Raw genomic sequence first — 12,645 nt, 5'->3', positions numbered from 1 at the left:
GGAACTGAACACAGTTCAGGTTTCTAAAATAGCATTTCCATATTTACTGTTTATTTTGGTTCCTTATACTTATTCTTCTTTAAGTGAGCTTTTTACTATAGCTCCAATAATATTTCCATCAAAATTCAAAATTTGAATTTAGTATGACAGGTCAGTTTAACACTGTCACAGCCATAAGGTTTAAAATGCCACTTTAGAAAAGACCTTTAAAAAGAAAACCCAGACACCATCCCTTTGCTACAAACTGGAGCACATGTCAGAAAGCATTGCCAACTAATACATTTCAAACTTCTTTAGATCACTATGAACTCAGTTATGCTATCTCATTTCCATTTTATTGTGCCTAATGAGCAGAATAATAAATACATTCTAAAAACTAAAAACATGTTTAGCTACCTGAATTCAGTTAAAAATGGAACTTTCTGCTATGTGTCAATATGAATCTATCATAACATCATCAGTCTGCTATACTGAGAAGTTGAGTTGATAAGCAAATGAAAAAAACTATGCATTTTATAAATATGCAGAATTTGAAATTATAAGATAGGCTTTAAATATATGCCATCAAAAAACAGTAAATCCTAAAACATTCTTTACACCTGGGTTTAAGACCAGTTTCACATTAAATAATAAAGTTGTCACGTGTTAGCAAAATTTTAATCAATGCAATAACAAAGTATGCAGCAATTATTAATCACCATGGTCCAGGCAATCTTAAATTAAGAAAAACCTGAATACCCTGCCTGAAATGCAGTGATACAGTTTTTATTTTTGAACTGAAGCCTGACTTGCATTAAATTTCAATAAAAAATGGATAATAGAGTATGCTAAAATTGCAGATTTACTACTTTAACTGGAACTACTAACATTATAAGATCTATATATATATCTATCTATCTATCTATCTATCTATCTATCTCTCTATCTATCTATCTATCTATATATATATATATATATATATATATATATATATATATATATTATTTTGAAGAAAAATTCATTTGTATGAAATACATATTTTAGATTAAAAGAGCTAATGCTAATAAACCTTCTCTAGAAATATTATAAAACTGCTATTCTGTAAAGTTTTGTTGTAGGGATGAGGGAGATCATTTGGAGACAAACATTGTCTTTCCATTCTTCCAACATGTTGTTATATTCACATTCTGCTTTATTTGGAACAACATGGGAAACTTGGCATACAAATCACATGAATTTATTTATATTCACATACACATACACATCACAATCCATAATATATTAGCAGCAGCAATTTTCAGAAACAATAGTGATCTAGAATGTTTATACATAACCAAGGATTGTGTTTATTTTTACAAAAGCTAAATGTTGCAATTATATGTAGCTTTTTCTTATTAGGAGAAATATAACACTAATCCGTTGATTCCTTGGCAATGATTGATATTCGGAATCTCAACCATTTTAGCAAGCACATGTCTCATAGATATTTCACAAATGCAGGCAGTACTTTTCATTGTTTATTAGTGTTAAACAAAACTAGTTACAAAACCTGCATCTGAGAAGTACAACTCAGTCACATTTAGCAGACAATTAGGAATGTACAGGTAGTCCTTGTTTAATCACCACAGTTAGGATGGGCATATACAGATTGGACTGTATAGATTGCAACGATCATAAATGTGAGGATTGGTCCAAAAATTATTTTTTCATCATCATAAGTGCAAACATGAAATGAGGCAGTTCGTAAAATGAGGTCCACTGATACATTTAATACATTCACTATAAGAAATACTACTTTGGACAGAAACAAGCCTAATTGAGAACACATGTTAATATTCTCAATATAAAAAATCCAGAACATACATTTTTGAGACTATACACATAAAATTCTCCATTTATAAAAATGTGATTAATCGGCCAGTTTATTCTCTTTACGATTCAAAAACCAATTTTTATAAAAATGTAATCTGAACTTTATGCAGAGTTCAATGATTTTAGATCTAAGATTTATCACCAAAATGTGGTACAGAAAGCAGAAATAGCCGTTTTAAAAAAATATCAATTTTTAAAATAAGATAATTTCATGAATGATAATTGCACAATGACTGCTAACCATGTGAAAAATGTCAGTTATAAGACTCTAATTGACAACTGTTGGAGGTAAACCAAAGATAACTATCACATCTGTTTATCTGCTCTAGATTGTTCACTATTGCAAATAGAATAGATGGGCCTTTTCTGTAATCTAAAAAAACATAACATTCAATCCTGTACATTTCTAGTCAGGAATAAGTTTAATTAATTAATCCAATAGGACATGTCTCCAGATTTTTTATAAGATTGCATCTAAAATTGAATGTTACACAGAAATAAAAATTAAGCACATTAAAGACATCATAAATTTTACTTGGTAGAAAAATAAGAATATTGCTGCATCAAGTCCTCTTAGCTTTTGCCAACTATCAAATAGTTTAGATGTAAGGCTGATCAGCCCAGCTAGCATGGCTACTGGCAAGGAATTGTAGAAGCTGTAATCTAGAATATGTGGAGATTGTTTATTTCTTATATATAGGAAAACATCTTGGCTTTATTTTAATATTAATAAATTGGAAAATCCAGCAGTGAAAATAGATCCAGATGTCATTTTTTTAAAAACATAATAACATTTAAGTTTTATAGATGGAATGTCTATAAAAATTGAATTTTCATAGTGGTGTTTATGCCTTTTGCATCATTATTTAACTAATGTTAAAATTGTCAGGTAACCCCACAAATTACATGCGGTAGATTATATCAATTGTCTGGACTGCTTTGGAAACAGTGGAATATATTCATTGTGGAAATTAAGTCTGAAGTAAATTTTTGTCTCTTGTTGTCCTTAGTCTGATGAATGAAGGTCCAGAGATTTGAAGCTTTACTGTATTCTAACATTTCTGATCTTGGTACTGAGAAAGAAAATAGATTAGACAAGAGAAAGTTCTATCACTTCAGTTAATATAGTTACATTTCTAAAAAAAAATTGAACTTCACGATTTCTTTTTCCAAGAAAATAGCTATAATTTTGGAGTCTAAAGGAATGCATTTTCTGAAAAGAAATATAAAACTAATCTGAGAACTATAAATATTTTTTGATAGATTCCATTATCTTTATATCTGTAAGACAATGGATTAAAATTCATAACCCCTGTCAATACAATTGTGTGGATGTGTGCAATCTGCTGAATTCCATAAGAGGACTCTTTAACAATGGCTGAATTTGATCCATTGCATTCCAGAGAATCTATAGTGTTTTTTCTATGGTGTGGTCCTATTTTTTCTTTTCTTTATATCCTTCCTTCCTCGCTGTGATTTTTGTTGTCCCTGTGTGCATTCCCAGACAAAAACCTAACCATCTTCTCCTATAACACTTCTTAATCTCCTAATACATGCCTTATTCTCTTGCCACCCTGACTACTACGGTTTCTGTCTCCAAACCTGGCCCGGTTATCTCTGCATGTTGTGTATCCATTTGTAGAGTCTGATATTATTCTGCACATGATTTTTATTTCATGTGCATCCTTGATTTTTTCTTCAATCAAGTTATCTGTTATCCTACCATTTAATGAATTATTACCAAGAGAGAACTGGAACCCTTCTCGGATTTCTTGTTTGTGTTAAAAAAATGATCTCTTTGAATCAAGTGGATTGGCTTGCAAAATAAATTCAAACAGAAAAAAGCTGATATTCATATTTTCATACAAAAATAAAATCAGATAATAAAGACCCACATAGAATATGAGATGTGGTCAGTGCAATTCTAATTGTGTAAACAAATCCTTCCAGCTCATTTGCCCAAGACAGTGTCACACCTACACTTATTAATTCACCCTGTTGAATGATCTCTAATTGAAGGTGAGGGAAGAGAGAAGGAAATGTACTTCTGACTGAACTAGACTAGAGTGGGCTGCTGATTTCCCCTTTTTTTGTTCACATTTCCACATTGTGGATAATATGCTTAAAACACTCATTCCTGCCATCCAGGAAATAATGTTAACAGGCAAATGGGAGCTTATTAAGCACATATTATCCTTTAAGATATTGCCATTCTATGATACCATTATCAGTTGGTTGAGATGAATATTACCTAGAGACGCTAATGTTATTTTCTCTTATTTCATCTCACTATAACTTCACATTGCAATGCCTGTGATATATTCCTCACGATTAGATAGGACATGTTGTAATGCTCTATGACTACGGCTCTGAAATGAAGGTAGGGAACGATGGCAATCACTTAATCAAATTCAATAACATTACAATGGCATAACGTGTCCCTTACGTAGTGGAAGTGAAAACAATAGAATAATTTGATTTTAAAGAACATTGTATTTCCCACAGTTCCACATTGGTTCATTTTAAAAAGTCAGTTAATGTCCTTTTTCTTGACTACATTACTTAATTCAGCAAATTCTATATCCTGAACAAAGTTGGTTGTCAGACTTAGGAACTGCATGTATCATAGCATTTTTTTCTTTCTCAGCTGAATAGCCTACCTTCAACAACAAGCAGTCATTAATTCTAGAACAGGATTATTTTCATCCATATTTTAGGAAATGTTTCTAAGTATTAAAACCAGTCACTGACTTCTGCAAGCCTGCTGGAAAAAAACCCCACAAAAATAAAAGCCTATATGCGTTTAAAATAAGTCAAAACATAGGTTTGATTCACAGCATCTTAATTATGCCTCATTTTAAAAAAAAGGAAAATGATGCATTCTACATATAAATTATGCAGAAAAAAAACCCAGAAATTTGCAAACTGTTTATATACAGTTTTGTATATAATTCTAGATTTGAATTATGTATATATGCACATACACACATAAATACAGGGTAGAGGAGCTAGTGTTAAATTCTTAACAGGAAATCAAAGGACCTGTTCTCTCATGGTCACTACAAGTGGTGAGTAACTCAAATTGGGAAATCTGTTTGTTGGGTGGTAGGTGATCTGCACTGTTTCCAGATAGATCAGAAAGAGAGAGAGAGAGCATTAAACTGTCGGTTTGATGGAAGCCAAGGAAAATTAAAGAGCATAAGAAGGAAGAATGTGCTATTACTTCCTTTGAAATCTGCCAGCGTTCTACAGCATATGTAGGAGAAGTAGACCATATCTTCATCCTTCACTAGTCTATCTTGTATGATTTGATAACATCATTACCCAATTCCCTACCAGCAGTCTGTTTGGTAGGAAGCCTTCTCACAAAAGCCAAAGGAAACTAGTTGACCCTGTTTGATTCAGGCTTATCCTGGCTTAGTGCAGTGAGAGGAATGTCCATGTAAGTCACAGGCCCTAAAGGGAATAGTATGGAGGAGTCCTGTACTAAGGGACTAAGCTATGAGAACATCAGAAGCCACTTAGAAAAAAAGGCTATTTTAAACTCTAGGAACTCTTAAACAGTAGTGGCAGGCCAAAATAACTATATTATCTGGGCAGTGGACAGGCTGTGGGAAATACCCAGGGGTCATGAGAAATAAAATTGGGGACAGAGAAAATAAGCGAAGATGTAGTATGAAACTACAGAAAAACACAAGAAGCACTAGTGTTGCTTCATCTTGGAGCCTTCTAACTGAATTTATTTTTATAATGCAGTACACATTGAAAAGTATTCCTTTTAGAAGCAAATTTTGAAATGACTATGGCTCCTCATATTGCTGAGATTAAGTATATCAGAGATAAAGTGAACATATTTTAAAGTTAGGACTTTCCCCTGCAAGAAGAAGAAACCCCATATAAGCATGCTTCAGACATTATATTGTTTCCAAATGCAACATATGCATCCATTTTTGTGGGATTTCTGCAGCGAAGAGAACAGAGAAGGTCCCTTATCCCAGTTTAGATTGCATGCTTTTTGCTGGGTTGTTAGTCCACATGGCTAAAAATTATTGCCTCCTTTTGGATTAGGAACTTCTTATTCAGCATACAGCAAAATGAAACACATTCTGCATAGCCTGCTTATTTTCTATCTGAGTATCAAGGTTTCATTTAATTGCCCATTCCTTCCAAACTCCCCAAATGTGGGGTATCACTTTTTTCAGTACAAAGGAAGAAGAATCCTATCTGACATATGTAATATTTACACAAACATAACAGCTTCTGTTTATAATATTTTGAGTAATCGTTGTTCTTTATCCCAACCAAACAACCCAGTACATTTGTGTGTACGCTGGTGGTTTTTTTAAAATGAGCCAAGTATCTGCAGTATTCTTTCTTAAATCCCCGATACAGTGTAAACTACAGCTACACTTCTATGATTTCATTATACTGATGTCATTGTAAAATATAATTTCATTATATTCTGGAGAAAAATGTAACTGCATGCCTAAGTTCCGCAGACTAAATAATGTCGCACCCAAAAGCTCTGCCTGGCCATTTGTTATGACCCTTGAATCAGTGAGGTAGGCAAACATGGCTTCACACTACTAGCAAGAGCCCTGGCAAGTTCTTCTTGTTAAAAGAAGGAGAATAATATTTGGAATGCTCCTGAACAACCACAGTGAGTTGAGAAGAAGGAGGTGGGGAATATAGACTTATCATAGGGATTTAGAGAAGAGACTAGGGTAGTAAAAGATGGGGGCGGGGTTTCTAAGGCAGGGGAACAGTGCAGTGAGCTCTTCCTGTGAAGTCGCATTTTCTGTGGCCCAGGGTGGGTTTTCTTCACCTGCTGTTGTAACTACTGCCCTCTGTGCCAATGGGTTCCAGAACACAGAGGACAACTCTCGCATCTCAATCACCTTTTTCCGACTCTTCCGTGTGATGCGTCTGGTGAAGCTCTTGAGTCGAGGGGAGGGCATCCGCACGCTGCTCTGGACGTTCATCAAGTCTTTCCAGGTATTCCTTCCTTCTGCTTTATGTGGCTTTACCTCAGGGCAGCAGTCAAGTTTCAGTCTGCTCTTTATGTTACATGTTTATACGGGATACAGCAACAATTTCTGAATGGTCTCTGCCCAGGATAAATTGCTTTCTATAGCCAGGAATCTCAGGATTAGGATGGATGGAATGAAGCCTGGCGGGGTAGAGGATTTTGAAACTCAAACATAAACAATTTCTTTTAAAAAAAGAAAAGAAAAAAGAAATTTGTAAGATCACACACTTCTCCAAATGCAAAATTATTGGACCCTAAACTGAGAGTTTTATTCCTGTCAATACAAGTGTTAAGGCAAAAAATGAATACAACAATTTTATAGTAAAATTGTTTTTATATTAAAATAAAGGTGATGCACTTTCCGTCCATCAGGTCAGCTTGCTGATGCAATTGGGGAATCATTCAGCTATGCAACATTCCCCAATATAGCACCCTCCAGATGTGTTGGACCACATGCTGGCTGGGGATGATGGGAGTGATAGTCCCAACACATCTTAAGAGCACCAGGTAGGGGAAGGCTGATCTATGGCCATTACTGGCAACTGGACTCAGTCCAAATATGGCAAGAGACCCAAACCCTTATGCATATCTTGGTCTTGTTTTCTAGCTGACATAAAATCATGGATGCAAGGGGGAAATCTATGCAGGTGGCCACAAAACTGAGATCCCACTGTGGAGCTATTTCAATTTCAAGGGCACCTGACTTCATAACAATTCTTTAATCACAATTATCATTTAAAAAGTTAAAAGAACATGACATACATTAAGAATACAGCTGACCAGAAGACAGACCCGAGACTTCAGAAAAGGGCCCATGCAAATACTTATTCAGCAGTCTCCAGTCTAAATCAAACCTACTGATTTCTTTCTGCAGAATACCAATTCTCTACCTGCAGAGGGTTTCTTTCAGATTTATTCTCAATGCGTCTCTTGCTGAACTTTATAGATTCCCAGGTCAATCCTACATACTGGTAGTCCTCAACTTACAACCATTCATTTAGTGACCATTTGAAGTTATAACAACCCAGAAAACAGTAAGTTACAACCAGTTCTTGCACTTATGATCATTGCTGCATCCCCATTAATCGCATAATCAAATTCAGGCAGCTGGCTGCAGCATCCCCAGGGTCATGTAATTGCCATTTACAACTTTCCCATCTGGCTTCCAACAAGCAAAGACAATGGAGGAAGCAGGATTTACTTAACGACTGGGATTCTCTTAACAACTGCACTGATTTGCTTAACAGCCGTGGCAAAAAGGATCGTAAAATCAGGCACAGTTCACTTAAGCACCATGGTTAACAATGGAATCTGATCCCAATTGTGCTTGTAAGTCGAGGACTACCTATAATTCTTTTTAACATTTATACGTGCCCATGTAATGAAGAAACATGGTGGCTGCAAGAGGGATTCAACTCTTGAATAACATTATTACTTCTTAGAAGTATCTCAGACAATTATAGATAAAAGAAATTTGATTGTCTAAGTGGAACAAAATGATACGTTCACTTTCATTCTAATTTCAGGAAGCAATATTTCTCCATTATCTCTGAACTATGATGACCAGAGTCCAATATCTTCTGGACTACCTTTTTCAACAGTTTCTCTTTGTAAAGATCCATGCCCATTGATGGAAATAAAATTAATGGAGCTCAAATAATTTCTTATTGAGTGAATTACAATAACATTTTCCCCATATAAATACTGGAATTCAAAATATTGGATCCATATTTCTATCCTGGGTAGTTTTGGCTCTTACTCTATGTATTCCTCATATCTAAATTTTTGACACTAACTTTTAACAATGTAACGATCTTTTAAAAAATTATTAATGTAACAGTTGGCACATATAATTTTTAAATAGGGAAGATTGATGGTTAAAGTTGTAGCTAAATTCTTATTACAACAAATGTTGAAATCAACGGGAGAGAATATATATAATTCTGTATATGTATATTCTTTAATATATAAACCTGTATACATCCTGTAAATAAATATATATACAGGTTTTACAAATCTGACAGACAATAGGCAGGAAGCACTGTTGTTTCTAAGAAAAATATTAATGTGAAAAGAAACAGTAATGACTTAAGAGAGATAGAACGTTTTGTTAGAACGATTCGTTATAGCAAAACAACAGTGGATCAGTAGAGTCATCTAGTGGAGAAATAAATAGTTTACATTAATGATAGTATGTGCAGACAAGTTTTTAAAGGGAGATGCACAAGATCATCTAATGTTTTACTTTCTAATGCATTGTCATGTAAATGCATCCATATGCATTCTACTGCAGATTGTACAATCAAAGAAATATTTGCCTCTGGTCTTATGCTCTCAGGTGCTTTCAATATGGGAATATTGTATCCCAAGTTCCAAAAAGTTAGCTTGCTTAATCAATGATTCATCATTACCTGCTTTTGATTTTTTTTTCCCCAGGCTCTCCCCTACGTGGCTCTATTAATAGTGATGCTGTTTTTTATCTATGCCGTGATTGGGATGCAGGTAAGTGTCTTCCTAAGATTTAATATTTTCTCTTGCAAGCATATGGAACGGGAATTACCGAGCTTTTTAGGACAAGAATCTTCAAGTCAAGGAAAAACTTCATATGAAGGCCTATTACCTAAACATGAAGTCAGGGAGTCTAAAAATTAAAATGTCAATTTATTCTGGCTAGATTAAAATTTTAAATTAATTTTATGTGTGGGTTAATATAGCAATAGCAGTAGACTTATATACCGCTTCATAGGGCTTTCAGCCCTCTCTAAGCGGTTTACAGAGAGTCAGCATATTGCCCCCAACAATCCGGGTCCTCATTTTACCCACCTCGGAAGGATGGAAGGCTGAGTCAACCCTGAGCCGGTGAGATTTGAACCGCTGAACTGCTGATCTAGCAGTAGCCTGCAGTGCTGCATTTAACCACTGCGCCACCTCGGCTCAATTAATAACAGTGAGGACAGTTTGGTGTAATGGCTAAAGGTGCTGAACTAGAAACTGAATTCTCACCCTCCCTTAGGCATGAAACCTGGCTAGGTGACTTTGGACCAGTCCTTTCTCCTCAGTCCAACCCCCCTTTAAAGACTCAGTAAACATGGTCAGAAAAAGAATCTGCTTTTGTGCTTTATTCTTTTTCAGCACTCCAACCATTTCATCTTGCTAATAAGTAAAATAAAAAGTAGATTTTAGCCAAAGTGGTACTTGTGATTATGCGCAGAGTCTAAAAGACAAAAGAAATCTCTCCATGCAGAAACTCTGCCTTATCATCTTGTTTCCTGAAATGAAAAATATGGCCTGCTCAGAGTGTTTAATTTGTCCTCTTGCTGTAGTAACTCCCAGCGCCCCCTCAGAGCAGCTGCAACTGTCATTACTAACTAGTGAGTTGGAGAATCTGAGCCCAGAGTTCCAGGGCTCCTTAGGCGACTGACTTAGAAGAACCTCCCTTTAAAAGCTTTGTCTGGTTTGGATGCTTAATTTGCACTACTGTTTTGCACTTCTCTACTTTTAAAAAGCTGGTTACTGTCAGCACTTACAACTGTCAGAACAATCTGCATATGTGCAGAATTCAGCCAGAGTTTCCAAAGGTTTTAAATATGGACCCCAAAATAAAATAGTTTACCTAAGATACCAGATTGCCAGATGGACACCCATGATAGGAGATTCTAGTTTGTTCTCTCTGCATTGTCTCCTATCCATACAACTAGTGATAATTACTACCTAGCCTTAGACCAGGAAGCAAATTGTTTGTTTGTTTGTTTGTTCAGCACAAGTGATTGAGTGACTAGTTTGCTGCTCCTCTCCATTATCACTAATTTGGTATATTGCTCATGCCCTATAAGGCTGCAGACATTCATATTTTATACAGTAGAGATGCACAAACTATATTAGATGCATAATATATTACATGCATACTCTAGAAATATGCAAACATAGAGATTTCAAGGATTTGCAGTGGCACATTAGAAGTGCTGATGTATAGATAATCTTCGAATTATAACCAAAATTGAGCCCAAAATTTCTGTTGCTAAATGAGACAATTGTTAAGTGAATTTTAACCCTTTTTACAACCTTTCTTGCCACATTTGTGATGTGATTCATGGCAGTTGTTAAGTTATGAACATGGTTAACATTGGCTTTGCTTGTCAGATCATTAAAGGTGAGCACATGACCCCGAGACATTGCAACCATCCATAATTATGAAATTTTGTTCACGTGACCATGAAGATGTTGCAGTGGTCTTAAGTGTGAAAAACTGTCATAAGTCACTTTTTTTCAGTGGTGTTGTAACTATGAACAGTCACTAAATGAACAGTTGTAAGTCAAGGACTACCTGTATTGCTCAAGGCATTTTCATGACTCACCTAATATTTTTGATTCCAGTATAGCTCAAGATATTTGAGGCTAAAATTCTCACAGAGACTTACCAGATTTTTAAAAATAGTTTAGTGGAGTCCTTAGAGCTCAATAAACTTGGTTGTTTGCTTGCAGATGTTTTATTTCCCGGCTAAAGTAACATGGATTAGGCTACATAAATCTCCAGAGCAGAATACTTCTAGTTTTAAGACCCACATTCCTTTTTAGTTCATTAGGAACAGAAAACTCTTACAGAAAATGGAAGGATGTACAGATGCTCTAAACCTGCAGTATTTTCCAAACCACTTTTCTCAAGTAACAAGACGAGCATAACAGTCTGTCTTGATTATTTATAGAATTATTTCCTATCTTACCATCTGCTAGGCCTCAACCCAAGAATAACATGCAGTGATTCTTCCAAGCTAAGTTCTTTATTGTTTCACATCTATAGACAAAATTTCACCAGAATAAGCACTGTACTATCTGCATCTACAACATGTTCTGTCAACTAATAAGAAGGGGTTGCCTTCACCCTCTTTCTCTTGTGGGTAATAGTTGGACTGGGTTGCCTCTTCCTCTTTTGGAATGCATCGTTCTCTCCTAAGAATCCACTCCTTGCTACAGTCCATCACATCATTCCTAATCTGCATTCACTATTGCCCAAAAGAAGTAAGAGAAAGAGAAAAAAGAAGAAACCATAGAGTGAAAAGGAAGAAAAGATAATCAGCAGCAGTTCAACTATTAGTAGAGCATCAGGCTACTGGGCTAAGTTGGGTATCAGGGAAGTGTGCAATTCAAGAGAGTGGAAGCATTAATAGATCAAGCTGTCATACCATTTGAAACCCAAGATGCCCCTTAAGTTTTTCACATTTCCAACATTTCATTAATTTCATGAAAACAAGAAGTACTGATCTTTGAAAAGTTTGAAAATAGTGTCCTTATTGATGGTAAAATTGAGAAAAGTGATCTTTACATAACCCCTTGCTTATAAATATCTTAAAGAGTATAGTAATATACAAGATTTCTTAGCACAACATTTTTAAACTCCCTAAGCAATTTTTAGGATGGTTTATGAAGAGACAGAATAATTAGCCCTCTTATTTTATATAACTAATCTTGTGCCCTGCATTATAACTCCAATATTTCATTTTAAAATAATTTACTATTTTTATTAGCATCATTTGCATGTGTAAAGAAGAGCACCTATTGTATAAATGAAGCAAAATGAAAGTCTGCAAAATGTTTATTGAGCAAATTGGAATAGTGAATGGTGAATACCTTAAGATCTAAACCCAAAATAAAAAGATTAGATCAGTTTAAAGGGTGTAATATAGAGGGAGACTGTCAATCAGGTGTACATCCAGTGCAGTGTGAAGATGTCAAATGTTGAATTGAAATATCAGAACCATGCAAATACA

General features: G+C 35.0%; 1 protein-coding gene across 2 annotated transcripts in view; it reads left to right on the top strand.

Annotated features, from left to right (window-relative positions):
- CACNA1C (calcium voltage-gated channel subunit alpha1 C) overlaps positions 1-12,645 on the top strand; it is a 483,479-nt gene that overhangs the window by 442,472 nt on the left and 28,362 nt on the right. Inside the window, exons 30-31 of one of the 2 annotated variants that reach the window (XM_032220855.1) lie at positions 6,718-6,846; positions 9,317-9,382. In XM_032220855.1, coding sequence (XP_032076746.1) covers positions 6,718-6,846; positions 9,317-9,382 — 195 coding nt within the window. The remainder of the gene's footprint in view (positions 1-6,717; positions 6,847-9,316; positions 9,383-12,645) is intronic. The other variant, XM_032220856.1, reaches the window with a different exon arrangement.

The sequence above is a fragment of the Thamnophis elegans genome, chromosome 7 (genome assembly GCF_009769535.1).
Source record: "Thamnophis elegans isolate rThaEle1 chromosome 7, rThaEle1.pri, whole genome shotgun sequence".
Taxonomy (NCBI): Eukaryota; Metazoa; Chordata; class Lepidosauria; order Squamata; family Colubridae; genus Thamnophis; species Thamnophis elegans.
Note: the sequence above shows the minus strand (reverse complement) of the source record. Positions and strands in the feature narration are given on the sequence as shown.